Source organism: Petaurus breviceps, unplaced genomic scaffold (genome assembly GCF_028583685.1).
Source record: "Petaurus breviceps papuanus isolate PSGF00001 unplaced genomic scaffold, PetGlider_PUasm1.0 90903, whole genome shotgun sequence".
Lineage (NCBI taxonomy): Eukaryota > Metazoa > Chordata > Mammalia > Diprotodontia > Petauridae > Petaurus > Petaurus breviceps.
Genome location: NW_027187376.1, coordinates 18,562,278 through 18,586,077, shown reverse-complemented (window position 1 = coordinate 18,586,077; position 23,800 = coordinate 18,562,278). Strand labels below are relative to the sequence as shown.

Sequence of the window (23,800 nt, the reverse complement as noted above, 5' to 3'; positions counted from 1 at the left end):
CTGAATCTTGCCAACTAAAAGTAAACAAACAAATTAATAAAGACAAAAAAAATAATAGAGCATTTTCTCTATTTTAAATTTCATTCATCCTTTTAATATGGCACTTTCTAGTAGTTTGAGTTCAAAGAAGAAATTTTTCCCAAAGAATAAATCAGGATCTATAAAATCAATTGCTTTATATTTATTATAAACTTTCTAGTCCTTTTTTATGTTACTCAAAGCCAAAATATTCATGAAGGAAAGTAATTTCAGGAAGTTCTGAACTCAGTGAAGAGAGCTAGTCACATTTCACTTTTTATAAATACCTAGACTTGCATGTTATAAATACAAAGGAAAAATGGAAAAAAACTAAACACAATGAAACATGACCGTTTTGACAGTCAAAAACCATGTTATACAAATTGTTGTAAAAGGCTGACTAATGAAGACAATGCTGTTTTTTAAGTTTTATATGCTAACAGACAATTTCTGATGTTGAATCACCATCCATTTTCATGCATCTGAAGCAGTGACCGAATATTTGTAAGAGTATAGTTTATTGTCAGCTCCTCCACTCAACAGCAGCTGGTTGATGGAAAGAAACAAAACAGAAAATAAATGAATAAAAATCACTTATGGCAGAAAATAAGGCAATAAAAAATGACATTTTTTATACTAAGAAAAACATTTGCTGAGTGATTTAAGTTACAAGAACTAATAATTGAACAAATCACAATTTTTGTTTCTATTTTTTATTTTGTGTTCCTATTTTTAGTGTATTATAACCTTTATTAAAAATGTGATCATTCTATTTAAGCTATGTTGATGTGTACCCCTGAAGTTTCTATGAAAAAAAGGTTTGCAAAGAAATGAAGTGAATGAGACTGAAAGTGGAATTATTTAAGAGCACCATGAATTTTAAGTATATTAAACCATTGTTTTAAGTAAATGGTTGTCATCAAATGCAAGTTAGTTATCTCTTCAATGAAGGATTACTTTAGTGGCTACATTTAGTATATATACTTCAAGTAATGAAATCAAATTTCCTCAAATATTCAGTAATTTTTTTTGCTGAGAATATTCTATTTTCCCCATATGAATTACTAAAATTCTACTATACTTTTTAAGATTTAAAAAGTTTAGATAACAATTATGTAATTCCAAAGGGAAAAAATGCACAGAAATAGTTTTCTCTTGAAATTATTAATAATAAGTAATTTCTTATTTGAATTGCGACAGATGTTGAACTTTGATGTTAAAGTTTTCAGAATGTTTATTAGAAATAACTGCAATTGCTTGGCCTATGGTAACAATACAAATACTGGATGAATTTTATCAGTTAATGTCTTTCTCCTTCCATCTTTCATAAACTAGTCAATTTCTTTTTTTTTTTTTTGCCTTTTTTTTGGGAGGACAATTGGGGTTAAGTGATTTGCCCAAGGTCACACGGCTAGTTTTTGTGTTAAGTGTTTGAGGCCGGATTTGAACTCGGGTACTCCTGACTCCAGGGCCAGTGCTCTATTCTTTGCACCACCAAGCTGCCCCCTACTAGTCAATTTCTTACCCCTGCTTCCGTCCAATCTACACATAGAACCTTATCTTCATGAGCAGCCAAATCATAGAGGGGGGCCTTGCAACTAGAAAAAGACATAAGTCACATTAACCTGATAGATATTTACATTATTATATCATTAAATAAGAGAATATATCTGTCCACACACATACACACACACATACATTCTCTCTCACTCAAATTTGTGGAATAATCTCTAAATTCTGAATCCTTGTTAAAACATATCTCTTACTCTTTCCTGTGTCATTAGATGAAAAAACTTATACATGTATAATACAAAAAATATAGTAAGAACTTCCAAAGAAAAAGAACTTCAGGACTTGAATTTTACAGTGAGTAATACATTTTAAAATATACACAAAAAGTCTATGGAGCTGCATCTTTTAGGTGTATTTCCTATTCTAGGCTTGAATGGTATATAAGAAGTCCTAAATATACTCTAATTACTACACCTGTAATATTATAATAATATTCTTAAGAAGCAAAATATATTATTTTATGTCTAGTCATCTTTCAATCTGCATATTTAATTTTATATTATTGCACAAAATGAAAGTCAATTAAATAAATGTTTTAAGTCCCTACTATTGTGCTCAAAGCTGGAATACTAAAACAAAACTGAAGAGGGGCAGCCAGGTGGCGCAGTGAGTAAGAGCGCCAGCCCCGGTGTTGGGAGACCCAAGATCGGTTCCGGCCTCAGATACTTGGCACCCACACAAAATAACTGGCCGTGTAACCTTGAGCAAGTTACTTAACCCCAATTGCTTAAAAGAAAAAAACAAAAACAAAAAAAAACTGAAATAGTCCCCACTCACAAAGATATGACATTCTACTGGGGAAATACAACATGCACGAAAATAAATAAATACAAGGTAATCTGAGGATAGAGCATGAACAATGGGGAGATTGTAGAAGTCTCCACAGAGCAGGTGGCTCCTGAAAGGCAGAGATGAGGGAGGAATCTGTTTCAGGAAGAAGGGACAGCTTATGTGCATGTATGGAAATAGGAAATGGCATGTCAAGCATGGAGTCTAGTAGTAGAATCTATCTAGAATGAAGTATTTGTGAAAGTGAGTAGTGTGAGATGTCCAGAAAGGCAGGTTTGAACCAGACTGTAGTAATCCTTAAAATAAAAGCAATATGTATTCTGTCTCACAGATGACAAGGAACTAACCATTCAGAAGTTTCTGAGGAGGGGAATGAGATGATCAGACCTGTGCCTTAGGAAGGAAGATTATTTTGACAACAGCTGTGTGGAGGATGAGAGAAGGAAGAAACTAGAAATGGAACTGTTATAATCAGAGAGATATTAGAATAACTGCATGGAAGCCTCAAGGGGGTAGCAGGCAACTAGGCAGAAGCAAATAGGCTCAAGATATGATAGACAGCATGTGGCAATCCACTAGATGCAGGGAGTGAAGAATGACTGGGAGCTGACAAACCCAGGTAACTGCAAGGATGGTGCCCTCAACAGAAACAGGAAAGGAGAAAGGGATGGTTTTTACTTTAGAAAGAGCTAAATAACAAGAAATTATGATCAATGAGAAGAATTTCATAGTTCAAGATTAGGGAGGTAGCAGTTTTGGTTAGTGGTGAACTCAGAGGTGTGTTAAATGGAGTATAGGAGAGATACAGATTATGGGAGCTGAGAAGGGTGATGAATTCAGAATTCTGGGTTTTTGAAGGGACATCTTTGTGAATATTTAAGTCCACTAGTATGAGAACAAGGATTAGGGTTGAGACAAAAGTTGTGAATTTGGAATAGTACTCCTTGAGAAAGGAAGGAGAGCTCCCCAAAGGCTTACAGGTCACAACAATGACAATACAAAGGTGGCTATCATTGAGATAGTGGGAAGCAAGGGAAAGAGAAAGAAAGGGCATAAGCGTTTGTTAAGCACCTACCATGTGCCTGACACTGTACAAAGCAATTTACATCATCTCACACTTGACTCACAACAGCCCTGGGAGGGAGGTGCTGTTATGTTCCTAATTTTACAGTTGAGAAGACTGAGGCAAGTAGCACTGAAGTGACTCATCCTGGGCCACACTGCTAGGAAGAATCTGAGTCTGGATTTGTACATGGGTCTCCCTGACTCCAAGCCCAGTGCTTTACCTAATGAGCCACCAGCTGTTTCAAGAAGCATACCAAATGGAAAATGATAAATGTTGGAGAGGATGTGGGAAAACTGGGACCCTGATGCACTGTTGGTAGAGTTATGAATTCATCCAGCTATTCTGGAGAAGATCTGGAACTATGCCTGGAGGGCCATAAAACTCTGCATACCCTCTGATCTGGCAAAACCACCAAGAGGTCTTTATTCCTAAATTATAAAAAGGGGGGTAAAATAAAAAAATATTTCTAGCAAAGAACTGGAAACTTAGGGGATGCCCATCAACTGGGGAACAAGCTGTAGTATATGATTATAATGGAATACTATTGTGCTATGAGAAATGACGAACAGGCTGATATCAGAAAAACCTAAATTTGTATGAACTGATGCAGTATGAAGTGAGCAGAACCAGGAGAACATTGTACACCGTAACAACAATATTATATGATAATCAACTGTGATCTTAGCTATTTCCAGCAATATAATGACCTAAGACAATTCCAAAGGACTCATAATGAAAAATGCTATATCTACCTTCAGAGAAAGAACTGACGGAGTCTGAATGCAAATCAAAGCATACTATTTTTCACTTTATATTTTTTGTGACTGTTTTTTGATCTTATTTTCTTTTGTAACGGCTAATATGGAAATGTTTTACATGACTTCTCGTGTATGAACTGTATCAAACTGCTTACCATCTTAGGCAATGGGGGAAAGGATGGAGGGATGGAGGAAGAGACTCTGGAACTCAAAAATTTTCTAAAATGAAAGTTTAAAAAATTGTTCTTCCATGTAATTGGGGGGAAAATAATAAAATATTATTTTTTAAAAAAAGCATACCAATTGCTCCTCCTGGCCCAATGGGTTGTGAGGCATAACAGCAACTAACAGGAAAGTAGCCAAGCACAAGGCATCTTCTGGAGAAATCCAGATTTCCAGAGTGTAAAAGACAAGAGGGAAGTTAGTTTGCTAATAATAGAGTGATAGGAGGGAGGGAGTCTACAGGATATGGTAGAATGGGAAGATGGAAGATAGGAGCTAGGGAGTAGGGAGTGGCGGAGTTAATCTGGAAAGAGAGAAAGGTAGCAGGAGAAAGGAATTTCTATGTTGGCAAATGGCAACTATGAGTCACTGAGATGAGGAGAATAGAAAATGATAGTTTGCTAGCTATAGTGTGAGTAGAGATTACCAGCTGATAGGGACACTCAATCAGAAAAGTTCAAAGGGTATGTGGTTTTCTGGGGAGATGTGGTAAAGGAGGCCACTAATTTTGGGCAGCACAGGGTGGGACAAGTGCTACACCCTTCTGTCCTCTTCAGCACACTCCTTCAAACAAGCTGGTGCTAGGATAGGAAGTATGGATAGTGATGGAGGCCAGTGGGGTCACATAATGTAGTATGGTCAGGCTAAGGAGGCACACATTTCTGGCTGGCAGAGAGTATGCTGGGACAAAGGGTTTAGTAACTACTAATTCTACTACACAAAAGGGGCATGTGTGGAGAGGGCCACAACTTCTAAAGTCCAAGAGATGCCAAACATTTTTGGGCATCAGTGTGTTTTGATTCCCCCACGCCCTACCCCACAACCTAGGCCTCTGGTGGTGACTGATTTTTTTCTTCTTTTTGGAGGGGAGAAGGTGGGGCAATTGGGGTTAAGTGACTTACCCAAGGTCACACAGCTAGTAAGTGTTAAGTGTCTGAGGTTGGATTTGAACTCAGGTCCTCCTGACTCCAGGGCCATTGCTCTATTCACTGCACCACCTAGCTGTCCCAAGATGGTGATGACCGATGCTTAAGCAGGGAAGGATCTCTAGATCAGGGGTCAGAGCAAAGCAAACTAAGGAATGAGGGGGTGCTATTTTTGTATGTGAGCTAAGAATAGTATTTACGTTTTAAAATATAATAAAATTTTATTTAAAAATGTAAAAACCATTCTTAGCTCAAGGACCATACAAAAATCAGCAGCAGCAGGTAGCCCCAGACCTTAGTTTGCCACCCCTGTTAGAAATGGTAAAAGTTGTGATGGAGCATAGAGGAGATTATTAATTTAGTGCCCATTCGTTATCTCACTAACTTTGGGAATATTTAACAAATATACTAGCTTTGACTATTTCCACTAATCTCTAATTCTCTCTCCTCTGCCCATTAACTATAACATCAATTTGAAACCTGGGGTAGATGTGCTGACCATATATGTAATTTTAAAAATAATGCATTGATTAATATTAGCTTAAGAGAAAATACTAAAATGTTCATTTTAAGAAGACTATGTAATATGAGAAAAATATATCTTTGATGGTTTTTTGTTTTTAGTAGCAGCTATTTCTTTGCAAAAGAGACTACTGAGAACTTTTTACTCATTTGCCTCTGAAACACCAAAGTGCTTCACTTCTCTCTCATTTTGTAGGATATTCGGGATACTTATTTAGCAGGTCTTAGAAATAAGGTTTTACCTTCTTGTATCCCAAAGCTTGACCATGTTATCCAGGGAACCTGAAATTAGCTGCTGTTCATGTGTGGGAGACCATTTAACTGATGTCACCCAGTTATTATGAGAGGTTAAGGATAATAACACCAAGGAACCATCTAAATAATGAAAACAGATAAAAAACAATTTAGTAAACAGTGAAAGAAGTCAGCATGGTAAATTTTAAGTTTTTATATAAAACCTGTATTTGTAAGTATCTATTTAAAATATAAAGAAAAAGATGTGTCACTGACACAAGTTATTTTCAATAGCTTGCAAAGGCTCACCTTTAGTTCGGGGATCCCACAGCCTGATATGTCTATCAGAGTTCCCAGATGCTAAACGTTTACAAAGTGGGGAATAGGAGATACAGTTAAATGCCTTATTTCCAGTCTAAAAACGAGAAAGAAAAAAGTTATGAAGGGCCTCCAGTAGCTGTCTTAATACCAAAATCAAAGAGAGCGACTTAAATTCTCTCTCACCAAAGTTGACTTAATATTGCCAGTTTCAACATCCCACACTCTAATCGTATGGTCCCACGATGCACTGCAAATTTCTTCAGCATCTGACCAAAGCACTGAGAAAATTGCATCATTATGGCCGGACAAAGTCACAATAGGAGTCTAGAAATTAAAATAAGACCAAAAGGTTTTTTTATTTCAGAAGAACAATCACCAACGAAAAATTGTTCATTTTTTAGTACATCACAAATATCAATATAACTCCTTACAGATCTTTGATTCTATAAAGGAAGCAAACCAAACCATTTCAAGTTATAGCTAAAAACCATATTTTTAGGAGCATTACCAAACAACACTTTATCTCTGACCTCTTTAGCTTTACACAACCTATCAGGATGTGGAAAAGAATCTACCTGCACTGGGTGGGAACTTGGACTAGAAGATCTCTGCTAAACCTTTCAATTCTGATTGTTAAATTTCCTCAGAGAGAACTATGAAGTGAATGATCTTGATGAATAACATAACTTCCCTCCTTTCAGTATACAGGTGGTGGGCTATACCAGGCCCTCAGACTCTGTGGTCTCAGAATTCCTTTACACTCTTAAAAATGACTGAAAATCCAATCCTAAAATTTTTTGTTTATATGGTCCTAGTTATCCATACATACCATATTAGAATTTAAAGATCTTTGTATTGGGATAATAGTCTTGACCTTGCAGACCCTCAGAAGGGTCTTGGGCACTCTCCCAGGGATCCCCAGATCACACTCTGAGAACTCCTGGACTACACTACAGATGTGGAATGAAGCATAAACTGTCAGATATGATCGATAGATGGGTCTGTTTTACTTAACTATGTTTTTTCACAAGGGAGGGGACATAATGGGAAGAGACACAGAAAAAAATTTTAAAGGAAAAAAATTTGTTTTAAAGAATATACATGGGGAGGGCAGCCAGGTGGCGTAGTGAATAAAGTAAGAGCACCGGCCCTAGATACTTAGCACCACACCCAGAAACACCTGGCCCTGTAACCTTGAGCAAGTTACTTAACCCCAATTGCTTAGGGGCAGCCAGGTGGCTCAGTGAGTAAGAGCACTGGCCCCAGTGTTGGGATGACCTGAGGATCGAATCCAGGCTCAGACACTTAAAACCCACCCAGAAATAACTGGCCGTGTAACCTTGAGCAAGTTACTTAACCCCAATTGCTTTAAAAAAAAAAAAAAAAGAATATACATGGGGAGGCTAGGTGGCTAAGTGAGGTGCCCTGGAGTCAGGAGGACCTGAGTTCAAATCCAGCCACAGACACTTAACACTTACTAGCTGTGTGACTTTGGGCAAGTCATTTAACCCCAGTGGCCCTCCAAAAAGAAAAAAAAAAGAATATACATACTTGGGTTAGAAAAAAATTGGGGGGTGAATTAAAATCTTGAATAAATTAGCACACTCCTTTGTATAATAATATAGTCAGATAAATTTGTTAAAATATTATTACTTTCAAGGCTTTTCTAAAGTATTTGTCATTTCTCTTTCATACATCAAAAGATAATAAATAAAAGTGAAAGAACCAAATTTTAAGTTGAGGATAAAAAAAAAGAACTGACAAGCATTCCCAAGAAAAGTAAAAGAAAATCCTAAGGAAGAAATCATCTGTTGTCATTAAATATTTATTAAATGCCTACTAAGTGTCAGGCATTGTGCAAGGCACTACAGACACAAATACAAAAAAAAAGAAAGTCCTGACCCTCAAGAAGCTTACAAACAAATGGGGAAAGACAACCCACGAAGGAAGCTAAAATGAGGTGAGGGAGGAGAAAAGGTCCCCTCTGTGAGGTTATGATGGAAAAGTCAGAGAAATCCCAAAGTAGTGCAGCCAGGTGAGAAATGAGGGGATCATGAGGAATTCTGTCCCAATAGGCAGGGAAATTTTAACTGACCATAAGAGCACAACTGCAGCTACTTTGTAGCAGGAAAGAAAATAAAGGAGAAAGTCTTGGGGAAAAGCTGTGGATGAAGGTTTTAACATGGGCTCACAAACCAGAAGGAGCTTTAAAAGGTAATGAAGACAGGTGCTTTAACCCAATTATTTCTCCCATATTAATTAGGCTTTTCATTCAATTATTGAGACATAAAGGAGTAGCATCCATGATTGTCATCATCAAAATATTTCTCTTAAGTAACCACGTAAAACTGGGCTGAACACTGCACCAACTGGGAAGATGTCTTTGATGTACTGTTTGTCTAGAGAGCACTCATCTAGAGCTGCCTCAGAAAGATCCAATGAAAAGTCCTGAAGGTGACAGTGAAAGCCCTCCAAGTGTGACAGTGGCGGGGAGGTGCTGATGAGGAAGGAACCAAGCTGCAAAGTTCCATGAAGTTTAGTTATATCATAACTCTTTAGCATCAGACTATACGAAGGAATGAAAATTATTGCCTTACTGGTAATATGATGACGTTATTCACTGAAATAGAGAAATTCAAAGGAGAAAGGGAGTTTGAAGGGAAGATAAGGAGGTCTATCTTTGACATGTTTAACTTGAGTAAAAAGCTAGATAGAGTCTGGTTTTTTGCTGACAATTTTCTCTGTAATTAAAGTACTTCAATCAAGGGATTCTGTATAGAAGCATTAATAATTTACAAAATACAACGAGAACCTTAGTTTTCTCATCTGCAAAGTGACATCTAAGGCCCCTTCCAGCTCAAACACTCTATGGCTCCAATGTTCTAATTATACACTTGCCCAAAAAAGGAGGGGTGGGAGGAAGAGAGAAGCAACTGTGTTCCTTGTAGAGAACACTCAGAAAATCTTTTTGCTTCAGGATTCTTATCAGGGACATGAATCATGCAGCAGTGTAATCTATCACTGGCACAGAATCTAAAACACAGCAAAGCATTTTCTAGCTCTAAATTCTATTCTACCAGATGGAATGATCGAGGGGTTTCTTATTTCTTAGACTGGGTGCCAAATTCCTCTACAAGATCTTCTCATCTACAGTTCAGTAAGCATCTTTAAACACAGCTAAAACAGACCATTCACCTGTTTCATATATGCCACCATCTGGACCAGTTGGCAACACTGGTATTAGCAATGGTACTAATAAGACCATGACCATATATCAAAGGCTCCAGTGTTAACCCTAACGATTTATTCTAAAGATGTAAACTACTGGTAACCAGGGGCAGTAGAGTGAGAATGTACAGATGGTTCAGGGCAAGTTTATCATGAGACCTGAAAAAATGAAAAATGAAAAAAAAAAGTACATCCTAACAATGCTATCAAAGGAAAGGAGAACACATAAAATGAAAGCTAAAGAGAGACAGGTCAGATTTTCTGATGATTTTGACAAGAAACATCTTTATATAATGAAAAAATTTCCATAATCTAGCCCATGGACAACTGATTTCAAACACTATTTGGTGGAAAAAAATTCTAGTACAGCAAAGCATTTGGACCTGTGGGTTCTACTACAGTGTGATGCCAGAGGGTCAGAGTAAAGTCATTCACAAACAACCATTTATTTCTGGTGACTTCAGTGACACAACCAACCTCTTTCATGGAGGAATGGAATCCTGAGTGAATCTTCAAACATGAATATATATTCTTCTACACTTGGATGGTTAAAAGAATCAGAATACCTAGATTCATTGAAAATTTTCCTCTACAGGATAAAATCATGGAAAATACCTTAGCAATCAAATGACCTATATGTAAATCAGGGTTTTGTTACTTTGTTTTAAATTTCAAGGAGGTACTTCTAATTTAGTAAGGCTGATACTGAATGATGGTGTTTACAATACATTTTCTTAGCAAGAAAGTATAAATATGTTATTATAAGTCGCTAGGAAAGACCACAAAAGGAAGGATTCCTGAAAAAAGGGATTTTGGAAGATGGATTATAACATACACATTCTTTAATTTTAAAAAAATTTTTTGCCTTTTTTTTGGAGGGCAATTGGGGTTAAGTGACTTGCCCAAGGTCACATGGCTGGTTTTTGTGTTGTGGTTTGAGGCCGGATTTGAACTCAGGTCCTCCTAACTCCAGGGCCGGTGCTCTATTCACTACACCACCTAGCCACTCCAACACACTCATTCTTACCGAAATGAGTCTGCCCTAAAAAATTCACGTGTGCACATATATGTGTGTTGTGTGTAATACAGAGCATATCTGATGCAAATGACAGCAGTTTCTCACAAAATCTTACCCTTGTTAATCCCAGTTGCTCTGTTCTCTGTTTCTTTCTAGGCTTATTTGCAGAATCTTCTATTTCATCTTCTTCATTTGTAGGGACTGAAACAAACAATAAGATTTGATGTCTTTTTTTAAATTTATAGGCCACATTAACTTACTTAAATCTCGTAAGTACACATATTGAATTGGAATGTCATTTATAGGAAGGAATTGCTTTAGATATAGGTCAATGCTAGATAGAAAGGTCCTATATAATGAAACATTCATGGCATTCTGTGGAGCAAAAATGCTCATTGTTTGGAGAATGTCTGAATAATGTGCAGTATATAAATATATTATCATTGCTCTCTTAAGAAAATAACAAATATGAGGAATTCTAGGAACTATGGTAAGATTTATATGAAGCAATGCAGTGAAGGAAAGAGAACCAAAAACACAAATACACAATGACAATAATAAATGGTAATAACCTTTTATTGCTGTTTGTTTAGTCATATCTGATGCTGCATAACCCCATGTGGGGTTTTCTTGGCAAAGGCACTGGAATGGTTTGCCATTTCCTTCTCCAGCTCATTTTACAAATGAGGAAACTAAGGCAAACAGGGTTAAGTGCCTTGCCCAGGATCACACTACTAGTAAGTATCTAAGGCTGGATTTGAACCCAGGTCTTCATGACTTCAAGACCAGCTCTCTATCCCACAATCTAAATCCTCAGCAACTGAGAATATACCTTTCCTCTCTCAGCAGAGATGGAGACTAAAGATACAGAAGGTCAAATACGTTCTCAAATGAGCCGAACTGTCGGCGGGATTATTTTTGTTTATTTCAAGGAAAGATCCAATCTTAAGGGTCAGATGAAAGGAAAACCATTGTGACCATGTTGCATTCACAGTGATAAATATTTTTAAAAAGACAATCCTCAGCAAAAGTTCAAACTTCTGAAACTTCTGGATTTAAGTTCCATAAGCATTTGGGAAATAGTGCGTACTGGTTATTTTCTTCTCTCCACCCCCCAAATTCTCCCTTCTTCCTAACTTTCTTATCACTGTCAAGGGCACCACCATCCTCCAGCTACCCAGGTCAGCATTTTGGGTGGGATGAAATGAGCTGCCAAGTCCTGTCGTTTCTACCTTCATAAAAGCTTTTGTATATGGCCCCTTCTCTCCTCTGACACTGCCGTTACCCTACAACATACCTTCACCCCCTCATGCCCAGACTATTGAAATAGGCTGCTGCTTGGTCTTCCTGCTTCAAACCTCTCCTGACTACAGTCCATCCTCCCCTTAGCTATCAAATCAATATTCCTAAAGCCCAAGATTGATCACATCATCCCCCCAATTCACCAAACCCTAGTATCAAACTTCTGCCTCCAGAATCAGACATAAAATCCTCTGCTTGCTAAATTTTAAGGCCCTCCATGGCCTGGCCCTTTCCTCCCTTTCCAGTCCCTACACCCTACTCTCCTCCAAATTCTCTGTAATCCAAGGACACTGGCCTCCTTGCTGCCCCCCCAGGCCCGAACTTTCCCAACTTCTTTCATGTATCAGCAAAAGTGCCACCTTCCACAGGAAGCCACTCCCAATCCACTTTGATCTTAGTGCCTTTCCTCTGATGTCATCTCCAATTTGCCCTGTCTATATCCTATCTGTACTATATCCTATCTATGCTGTCTCCCCCACTGGACTGGGAGCAGGGACTGGCTTTGCCTTTGTAGTCCTACAGCTTAGCAGTTCTTGGCACACAGTGAGCACTTAAATGCTTACTGAATGATGGACTCTCCCTGTGTATGTACACATACATACCCAAATACACACCCATGCATGCACACGCACGCACATGCGCACACACAAAATCCATTTCCCAAAAATTATAATGTACTAAAACACACTAAAAATCTAAAACTGTCTTTTGGCTGGTGATTAGAAGTTACCAAAAAGACTCCAAATCATGGAAAAGTACAATATTATGCAAATTCTTTACTATCAGAAAAGTCTAATTAAAAGAATTCCAAATAAAGAGCCAAAATATTAAGGAAAAAAATCTGAAGAGAAGAAATTGCATTTGGTGTCCTTCAAATTACTAAAAATATAAAAGAGAAATAAGGTGGGGCAGCCAGGTGGCTCAGTGAGTAAGAGCCGGCCAGGATCAGTTCTGACTTAGACACTTAACACCCACACAAAAATAACTGGCGTGTAACCTTGGGCAAGTTACTTAACCCCAATTGCTTAAAAAAAAGAGAAATAAGGAAAAATAGGAAGCATTTCAAGTCTGGTTCTTCTCCTTGACTTGGCATATCATCACCCAAAAGCTCAAAGTCCAACCCATGTTTCCTTTCCTCTGCTCTAGGCCTAAGGTGGCAGGGACCAGGGGCCACCTTTAAAGACAACCAGGAAACAGAGGAAAACAGGAACAGTGACTCCTAGCTCCCTGATAAGCTGAGACTGCTGCATAAATGACCTCCAGAAAAGAAAGCTGCCATCACATTTCTTTTTTATTTCCCAAGGCAGCTAGACTAATACTAGATATACAGGAGGCACTCAATAATTAAATTGACAGGGGCTAGACCATTCCTAGAATACAACGTAAATAACTAAAATTTTGGGGAAAAATGAAAACCTTGACATAAACATCATTTCACAACATAAGCCTCAAGTATTCCCTGACATGTAATTTAAAATGTTTTAATCTTTTTGTTAACTTAGGTCACCAAAATGGATGATATGTATTTTCAATTCAACAAACACCTAAGTACCTATCCTTTCAAAATGACTTAATATGACATCCAGATGAATGTTAAGAGTAAAAGATTCGACTTACCTGCAGACCAGATCTTTAACATCTTATCCCAAGAGCCACTGCAAAACTAAATCAATGGAAACATTAACAAAAGAGAAGATTATGTACTATCTTCTTTAGCTGACATCCCTCCCCTAGACAGTCAGGCATATCATTCCAGCAATTTAATTAATTGAAATACTTTCCCCTTAATCACAAGTCAGATGTGCTGTCAGGACTGTGGGTAATAAGTTCAACCAGACAAAAAGATACATATAACTTTTATCATTTCGGCAGCCCATTTGAAAAGTTGTATACCTCAACCTTATCTTATCACCAAATTTCAATTGTTCCATTAACTAGAAGAGGAATAGTCTATGTCTTGTGATGCTGGTATTTCTACTCACTGACTATGGAGTAACCAGCATAACCACAAAAGGTTATTTAAGTTAGACGAAAAAAAAATCCCTCGACATTTTGAGCAAGCCACGTGCATTCCAGCTCAGTAGAGAAATGGGCTGGTCACCCACCCACCCGTGGCTTACTTTAGTTCCTGTGCTGTTGACAGCGACAGATTCCACACTCTCAGCATGGCCCCGACAGCAGTGAAGAGCTTTCACTTTGTTCCTCTCCACGTTCCACTCCCACAAGAGGATAGTCTGGTCCATGGAGGCAGTGAGAAGCAGGCACGATGAGCTGTCTGTGGCAAAGAGAACGTGAGGATAAGCAACAGCTGGCTCTGTGGCACATTCAGGAGCGAAGGAATTTTCCTTGGTTTAGAATGAATTTTAAAAGCTAAAAATGATCATCTGTGTAACTAATTTCAGAAAGAAAAACATTGAGCATAGACCTCAAAAAAAAAAAACCCATCATGATAGAAACTTGAAAACATGTATGTAGCAGGTGATTTTTACCAAGGGACTTAGTGCTGCCCATTTGTTAGCTTTACCTTTCTTCCTAAAATGTTCTATGACTGATAGTACTCAGGATATTGGAAATGCAAGATTTATTTTTCTGCTGAGCCATTTTTTGCCCTCCAACCCCACCTGGTACTCCTTAAACAGTACAAAGGAACTAACCTTTTTTCACCCAGGCAACATCTTTCACCACTTCCCTATGTCCAACGATTGTCATGAGAGATTTTCCTTCTGGAGACCAGATCCGAGATGTCTTGTCATAGGAGCCAGTCAAGATCCTAAAGGATGTAAAAAGAAATGATTTCCCCCCATTCTGAAGCCAGATGTGCTTCCCAGGACAAATCCTTGAGGAGAGTGTTTAAGCCAGGGAATCTTAATCAGGAGTCCATGGGTCACTTTGGGGGGCTCTGTGAACTTGGATGGGAAAAAGTAATTACACCTTGATTTTCACTAACCTCGAAATGAAATTGTGCATTTTCTTAATGACAGAAAACAAACATTACTCTGAGGCATCCACATGCTTCATCAGACTGCCAAAGAAGGTCCATGGTACAGAAAAAGTTAAGAACATTTATTTTAAACAATGTTCTTTACTTAGTAACATTAAGAATTCAAGTTGCAATTTTGTGAAACATCACACTTACAAGGATAGTGTGTTAGAGAGATTCAGAGAGAGATATCTATGTGATATCTACTCTATACAACACCAAATGGCCCAACACATTTCTGTATTAGATATTTTCACTGACTGTAGTTCATGGCAGTAGCATCAAACCAAAATAGAACAGGGTCTGCTAAATGTGCAGAATGAGCCCTGCAGGACACATAATTTTAGAAAACCACAAAGTAACGTTCTCTGTGTCCGACTATATTTTTATTTATTTTTGCTCAATATTTCCCAAGCACCTGTGAGTTTGACACCTCTGGTTTATGGCTATCCACACAATTCTCAGAAAATTTTAAACAGAAGTGGGCATTCTGAATGAAGTGCTTCCCTAGGAAATCTATAACTTTTGAGCTCCCATGCACCAAAAGAAGACCCAAAGACATCATGCTTGATTGTCAACGGCTGACCGCAGGTGAATGAAATGGTCTCGAACACAATCTCTCTTTGGATGCCGTTACAGAATTTCTCTGCCTAAATCAAAACAGGGTCCCAGATCTCTGTGAAATCCTACAGAGGAAAACAAAGGCTCTTCTCCAATCCTAAAATCTCAACAAATCCCCCCTATGTTATCTATGGCCACATAAACTCTGGGAGAATCTGACAAAGGCTGAAAAAAGTTTCAACTCTGACAGTTTAAATACTTGAGATATAATAGTGAATTATATAATATAATACACTTTATATTGTAGATGAGAGACATATATGCTTCTAATGTCCTCTGCCATCACTCCTTTATGTGACTAATTATAACAGCATATCTTTCGCAGCCCTCTGCAGTAACAAAGGATAGTCTATGATTCCTCTAATTGGATCCTCACAGCAGCTCTATGAAGTGGCTGGTCTTAGTATCATCACCTCCATTTTACAGATAAAGTATCCTAGGGAGTGAATGGTAGAGCTTGGACCCTTACCCAGTGCTTCCTTGGCCATACCAAACCATTTCCTCACTGGGTTAGATTGCTACCCCAATTTTTTTTTTCAACATTTTCAAAATGGCCTGGAGAATCAAGTCTACCTCTTTAAAATACTTTTTTCCTTCTAAGATAACTGGACTACATAGAGCTTAGACTTAAGGCCTTAGTTTTCTTAACACTTGCTTTAGCTGCGATAACTGGCCTAGGCATTGGACCTGTGCCTGACAAGATCAAACAGCACCATTCCACAACAAGAAAGGGCAGCAAAGTAACCTAGTTTTACCAACTTAAGATTTTAGAGAAACTTTTTTGAACCAGAGCTAGAATTTCACTGGTATAGGGAAGTCCAAGTGAAGAAAACTCCCTCTATCAATCCAGAAGAGTAGATGGTGTGCAACTTTAAGAGTCTTAGAGAGCTGCTGACCTGGTCAAGGTCACACAGCCAGTACATGTCAGACGTCAGACTGGAACACGGGCCTTCTTAACTATTTGACCAGTTCTGTATCCATTGCTCAATGCTACCTCTCCAAGGAAACTTGTTCTTGCAAAATATAGTTATGAAAATTGAAGCATAGCAAGGACAGGGAAGCTGGTTTTTTTTTCTCCTCTCAATAAAGGAGACAGTGAGATTGACAATCTCACTTTTGTACAACAGCAAGAAAACCACACGTACACCACTTTGGCCACCTCAGGCTAGGATGGTGGCTAATCTTGACACCTGTCACACTACCAACTCTACAGGGGAACACTGAATATTATATAAGCCTTCAATGCTCTCTGGCCCTATCATACACACAACTACATTAAAAAAAAAAAAACCCAACAACCAAAAAACAAAAAAGAAAACCCAAGATCCAGAGAAAGACACACGTGGCCAAACTAAACGGAGAAATAAATAACACGGAACCTTCAGTAAAATGAGAGGCAACGCAGCAAATCTGATAAGAGCATGAAGGAAATTCAAGGTGTAACACAACTGGCAATACCATTCCACTGTTCCTTCAATTGAACTGATCCAGTCATCATGGACTATACATTCTTCAGGCTGTGGTGCGATATATTTCTCCACATACTCAATTTCCACTACTTCTTCCTATTTACCCAAAAAAACAAGAAGCTTATCAGGAAAAGAGGTGACTTGAAAAAAACCACACACACACACAGATACATGTTCCCAACTTTTTCAGCACCTCCAAGGCAGGCCACCTTTAGATAACATTAAAATCCTTTCAAATAGGGGAAAGTTTTTAAGATCCACTTTGGAGTTATGGGAAAGGCTGAATTTCAACACAATTTCAACATAAATTTAAGTTTCATTCTTGCTTGGGCCTGTATATTACCCTGGAAATATTTTAGAGAAATACAGCATCAGAGAATCTATACTAAAGTAAGGCAGGAAGCATAATAAATGACTAGCGAACACTACAGCCATAAGGAACATAAAGTAAATGTCGAAATGAAGGTAAACCAACATTCTTTCTGTCCTATAAGGTTTGTGTTTATGTTTCTATTGAACACTGTGAAGAATTTATTTTGTATAAATTTATATTGTGTATGTATGTGTGTGTGTGTGTGTATAAAACGCAAATTTATTTTGCAGACATTTGTATTGAAAAAAATCTGAGCGGTTCCTCCATTTTGCTTTTGGTTACCCTAAAGATGCACGATCGGGTGCATTTGAACACTTAAAGAGATGTTCCAAAACCAAGGAGACAGAAGTCAGAATTAGAAAAAGTCTTCTGGGGAGAAACAACAAACTAGGGAAATTTGGATGCTGAAAGGAGATCCCAAAGTACGATGAGTACATAGCATATACAATAAATACTCAAACAGTGGCTCGAAATGCCACAGGAGAATCAGATATAGACAGAACCTGATTAAATACCTACAAATTTCAGAATGATCATGAGAATTAGCTAGGTGTGACACAGTTAAACCTTAATGACACAAATTAGTAAAAAGATAAGTCATCATGTAACAATGCCCCCTCAGAGGAAAATATCTAAACTTACTGTTGAGATGTTCTCTAGTTCCATATGCTTAATCAAGGGCACTCGAAGGAACTGACCCTTAATAAGGAAATCAAACTCCACATACTTGTGGACTTCTGAAATAAATTAAAAAAAAACAACTAAGTCAACATATTTCAGGAACATTTTTCCTTGGGGGCTAAGATATATACTGTATAGTAGTGTTTAAAAGGAAACAAATAGTTAAAAATAATCAGAAGTATGGACAACAAGATGAAGATTTGACCTGTTAACTATCAACACAATTACCCAGGGATTCATACTTCAATTATTCATGCTGCTAAAAGGAAAATTAATATTTTGCCATATCATTTAATCATCAGAAACAAATGAACAATAACAATTACTCTGTACTCCACCCTATTCCCCATTTTGTCAAACCCCATTTCTCAGTCTAGCTCAAAAGAAAGAAGCCAGTCCAAGCAAAGATGTGGTTGAATAATGTGTCCTATCCCCCAGGACATTTGCTTGCTAACCTGGGACCATTACTTCAGTTTACCTGTAAACAAAGAACTGAGCCCCTGTCCTATTCTTTCCAGGTCAAAATTTGGGGTGATTTGATCTCCAAGGGGAAGGCTAAGGGGGAGGGTCAGGGGTGATCCTAACTGGGGTGGTTCTGACTTTCCAGCCAAGATTACTAGAGGCAACTGAGTCCCATGAAGAAAATAGCATTCTTTATCCGTCAGAAGGGGGTGTGCTCAGTCACACCTGAAGGTCAACCCACTTTTCCCAGCTGCAGCTAATTGAAAATTTTGGGGTTAGTATTCTTTTTTAAACAACCCTGTATCTCCCCCACCACTACTAACCTGCCCTCACCACCCCCCTTGGGGTCTCAATAAATATAGTCTCTTCAATCCCATCATGGTTGATAACCAATCTGACCCACTTTAATAACAGCTATATGAGTAACCGTTAATAAACTGTTATCTTGCCTTGAAGAAAACTGTGCCTCGGTTCCATTTTTTCTTGCCACAGCTGTTTCCCCCTTCAACAACTATTATTCATGAGCAAAAATCATGGAAGACAGAAGAAGTAAAACCAGATAAAACCAATAAAAATTACCAATCCTAACCGACCATCCCAGCTACTATGGCTTAGGAGAGTCAAAGAAAATAAATCATATACCTCACTAATCTTTTCACTCGATTAGGACTTTTAGAAAAAGGTCCTTTGTGGGACTATCAGACTTTACAAACATCATAAAGAATGCAAGTGCAAAGTCCAATAGTTCCTCAAAGGTGAGTGGGCATACCTCTTCTGATTAAACCAAGATTTATAACTGTTTGTAATAGTAAGTGCTTTGTTCCTAAATAGTGAACACTAGTGTACAAATTTATAAAAACATGATAATTAAAATGAAAATTTTATCAGAAAACCACAATGTTTCTTCCAAAATGTAAAATGGCCTGCTAGGCTAACAAACACCCTTAGTAACTATATTTTTGCAGTCATAAAATGTATGTGTTTTGAAAGAAAACAAAACATTTAACAAAATGTTTTATAACCTAAATACTCTTTTTCAATCTTTCAGATAATAAAGACTCACCATTTTTGGCTTCCAATAATTTATTGATAATGTTACTAAGATCAGAGATTTCAGAGGCCGCAGGGATAGAGAAGGGAACATTGTCTACTGCATATCTATAAAAAGAAAGAATAATGCATTCTTTACATGAAAAACAAGATAAATTTGCATTGCTAATTTTATCATACATAATGTTCTAGAATTACCATACGAAGAAAGATAACATCAAAATTTCTATTTTTCAGCACCATTAAAAAAGTCTACAGTTTAGATAATAGTGGCTTTCAATTCAGGAGTTCAGGGTTTTGACATATATTGTCATTTATTTGTCTTAACTTTTCATTGGTGAATAAACACACATTCAACCCAACCATAAATGATATTGCTTCTGTTTAGAGTCAAAGAAACCACAAGAAAACACCTACTTAATTTACCAGGTCAATTCAGAAAGTCATACTCACAAAGCTGAGAAGAGTAACTAACAACGAATTCTACCGGGGATTTAAAAATTACTGGTAGTCTAATGCTAGTAAGAGAAAGTTTAACAGGGTAAAATATTTGGTCTTTTAACTTTGGTTCCCAAAAAAATGACTAGGCAGGTCATCTAACAAAGATCTGAAGATTTTAATGTGTTGCAAGATAATATCAAACGACTGACAAAGTGTTTCTAAGTGCCTGTTATGGGCTTAGCAATGTTGACACAAGTATAAAGAATTAAACAATATCGTCTTGCAGAGAACTTAGACTCTAATGGGAGAAATATGTATAAAAATATATACACAATAAGTATTGCTAATAAATACAAATATACACAAAGGTAAATCCAAGATAGTTTGTTGGGGAGGGAATACACTAGGAGCTAGGGGGCTCAGAAAAGGCTTCATGCAGAAGATGATGCTTAGGATGTATCTTAAAGGAAGAGAGGAATTCTGGGAGGTAGAAGTAAAGATAGAATGCATTCCAGGTAGTGCAGAAGCATGGAGATGTGTCATGTGGGAGTAACAGAAAGAAAAGGCCATTTTGCCGAAGTAGAGAGAATGATGTCCAGTAAGGCTGCAAAGGCAGGTTGGGGGCACGTAGTATAGGGCTTTAAAAACTAAACAGAAGAGTTTCTATTTTTTTCCCATAAGCAAAAAAAAACAAAACACCAAATCACAAGAAAGCTAGCAGGACCTTTGGGTGCAGTGAGAGAGTCACAGCAGTCAGGTCTGAGGCAGTACTCACCCCACTCTATTACTTTACCATGGTCAGACCACATCTAGAATAGTGTGTTCAGTTCTGGGCACTACGTTTTGGGAAGGACAGTGATGAGCTGCTGGAGAGCATCCAGAGGACAGCCTCTAGGATGGCAGAGAACCTTGACTTCAAGCCACACGAAGGTCAATGAATTGAAACTGTGAATGGTATCCTATAAGAAGGCTGAGTGGGCAGAGGGAGAATAGGATAGTTGTCTTCAAGAAAATGAAGGAGCTGTCATATAAAAGAGGGATTAGACTTCTACTTGTTCCCAGGGGACAGAATGAAAAACAATGGCTGAAAGCTACCCATAGCAGACATATAAGCCTGTCATACAGAAAAGCTCTCTGCCCATCTAGAAGCAGAATGGGAAGTTTCAGGAATTGGTTAGTCTTCACTGAAGGTAAAGAAAAGGTTGGATGAACATTTGTCTGGTTTGATGTAGAAAGGATTCTTGTTCAGGTACAATGGATTAGATGATCGGCTCTAAAGTCCTTGACTGAGAGTCTTGGCTCCTTCATTCTATAATTTCAAGGGTGCCTCTAGTGTTTTCTGGCTAATATAAAACACTTTCCCCTAAATTTGACAAATATTTACTGAGCATTCACTTACTGCCTACACAGCACTATGCTAAATAATGGGGATGATACAAAGAAGTAAGAAATTGCCCCCACTTTCAAAACAATTTATTTGGGAAAATAAGATACACACACATAAAGTTAAATAATAGTGTGACATCATAAGACGGGTAAGATTAAGAGTTCAATTTCTGTTACAGATCAGCAGTTCAATTATGTGAATGTGGAGCCATTTACGTACAGCAATAACCACTGATAGAACTCGGTTACTATTACATCTCTGGAGTATACCAGTATGACAAAAATGTCCTATTTTGTTGTTGTCATTTAGTCATTTCCAGTCATATCTTACTTTCTGTGACCCCATTTTGGGTTTTCTTGGCAAAGATACTGGAGTGGTTTGCCATCTCCTTCTCCAGCTCATTTTACAGATGAGGAAACTAAGGCAAACGGGATTAAGTGGCTTGCTCAAGGGCACAGAGTCTGAGGCTGGATTTGAACTCCTCCTGACCCCAGGCCTGGAACTCTTTCCAATGTGCCACCTAACTGCCTACTGTACTACTACACACATTAAAAATCTTGGTACTAAAAGTTGGATGGAGAAGATCAGCACATAGCTTCTCAGTCTCAGTAACAAAGGGGAGATGGGTGGAGAGGGAAAGGGAAAGGAAGGGAAACTAGAAGAGAAGGGAAAGCAAATAAGCATTTAAGTACCTCCTACAAATAAGTACCAACAAAGCTTCAACGTACAATGCTAAGTACCTTTTACAAAGGTTATCTCATTTGAGGGAGATCACTGTGGGATCAAGCAGTCAGGAAGGCTTCAAGGAGGAGATGGGACTTAATCTGATAGTTTTAGGTATTCTAGTCAGGGAGAAGAGGCTGAGGAGGAGACATCTCAATCAGAGACAACTCTAAATATGATGAATAGGACAGGAAAGGCTAAAATGGAAGGCACCAGAATTCTCCCCGGCAACACAACTACTTCAAAAACAAACCAAAAAACCCAAGGAGAAACACAACGATGTTATTCCAAAATCTGGCTCCAACCTATTCTTCCGGCCTCATGTCACATCACTCTCATTCATGAACTCGGACTTTCTAGCCAAAATAGAAAGCTCTTCCCTAAATTCAACTTCTTTCATCTCGAGGCCTTGTCTCATGCTCTCACCTACTTCAGGCCTTTTAAAATCTTTATCTTCCTTCAAATTCTAGAGCCACCTCCTCCCCCACAGTAGAGAGCCAGCAAGAGGCTAAGTTATGAAGAGCTTTGAACGCCAAACTGAACATTTCCGATCTGATCCTGGAGGCAGCGAGGGTGAGTAAGGGTGACAAGGCAGGATCAGGGCTTCGGGAACATCACTTCCAGTGGCTGAAGGGAGGATGGACTGGAAGACCCACCAGCAGGCTACTTTGCAACAGTCCGGGCAAGAGGTGATGAGGGCGGCTTCATTTCCCCAGCACCCTGCAAAATGCTCTGCACGTAGTAGGCACGTGGGTGAAACAGCTCAACTAGAATCACACTGTATTGGGTGGGGGGGGGGGGGGGCCAAGTAATTAACCAGGGCTAAAAACCTTCTTAAAGGAGGTGAGAACACTTCAGCCTGGGAAACAGAAGACTTGTCTGCAAGGATCTAGAGGGCTGTCTAGAACAAGGGTGGGAGTTGGAGGAACGCGGCCCGAGGCTCGATGGAAAAAACTTCTCAACCATCATTACTACCTAAAAGTACATTTTCTCCCACATGGGCACAGCGGGGACGGGGGAGGGAAAGCCTGAGGCCGAGCCGGAGAGGCTGCGGGTGGCGGTCACCCTTCCTTCTGTGCTCGGGGCCCAGCCCCTTCGGACCTTCCTAAGGCAGCAAGCCGGGGGTCGGCAAAGCGGGTCACCACCCCCTGCTCCGAACTTTATTCTCTAAGCGCTTTCTCAGAGAACAGGGACCCGGAAGAATCTCCACCCCGCTCCCCCCAAATAAAAAGTTAAAGTAAGTTTAACAGCCCAAGACAGGCACCCCCTACTCCAGCCGTCACCTAGGACTCCTCCAGAGCGGGGCGGGGGACGCAGGCAGAGAAGAAAGTAAGTTGGCTCGATACTTACTTTTTGTTGTCGGTGAAGAAGCGCGTCTGGAGCTGCGCCATGGCTGGGGGAGGGGGGGGGACGCGGGGGAGACCAGAACCGCCGTAAAGAACCAAGAGGGGTGGGCGCTGCTGCCGTGGGGGGGAGGGGTTAGGTCTGTGCGGGATCAACCCGAGCCCTCTCCTAAACTTCCCGGGCCGACAGGGGAGGCTGGGAGAAAAAGTCCGCTCACCCCCGCCGACCCCAGCAGCGGCAGCAGTCCGAAACGGAGGACAGGCACCAACCACGTGGCTGCAGCCCTGCGCAAC

The 23,800-nt window shown here is 39.0% G+C and overlaps 1 protein-coding gene across 3 annotated transcripts; it reads right to left on the bottom strand.

Moving 5' to 3' along the window:
- Window positions 1-52: 52 nt before the first annotated feature.
- Window positions 53-23,655, bottom strand: WDR12 (WD repeat domain 12). Of its 3 annotated transcripts, XM_069075337.1 has the most exons (13): window positions 23,514-23,655; window positions 19,626-19,720; window positions 18,062-18,156; window positions 17,036-17,142; window positions 14,631-14,746; window positions 14,097-14,251; window positions 13,594-13,639; window positions 10,790-10,875; window positions 6,612-6,752; window positions 6,417-6,522; window positions 6,116-6,248; window positions 1,544-1,616; window positions 53-564 (listed from the first exon to the last, which is right to left on the bottom strand). In XM_069075337.1, exons 1-13 carry the CDS (start codon window positions 23,552-23,554, stop codon window positions 493-495), a joined length of 1,266 nt encoding a protein of 421 aa, XP_068931438.1. In that variant the 5' UTR covers window positions 23,555-23,655; the 3' UTR covers window positions 53-492. The 3 variants fall into 3 exon arrangements, with proteins under 3 accessions (XP_068931438.1, XP_068931439.1, XP_068931440.1); XM_069075338.1 differs by lacking the exon at window positions 1,544-1,616; XM_069075339.1 differs by lacking the exons at window positions 17,036-17,142; window positions 19,626-19,720; window positions 23,514-23,655.
- Window positions 23,656-23,800: the final 145 nt, after the last annotated feature.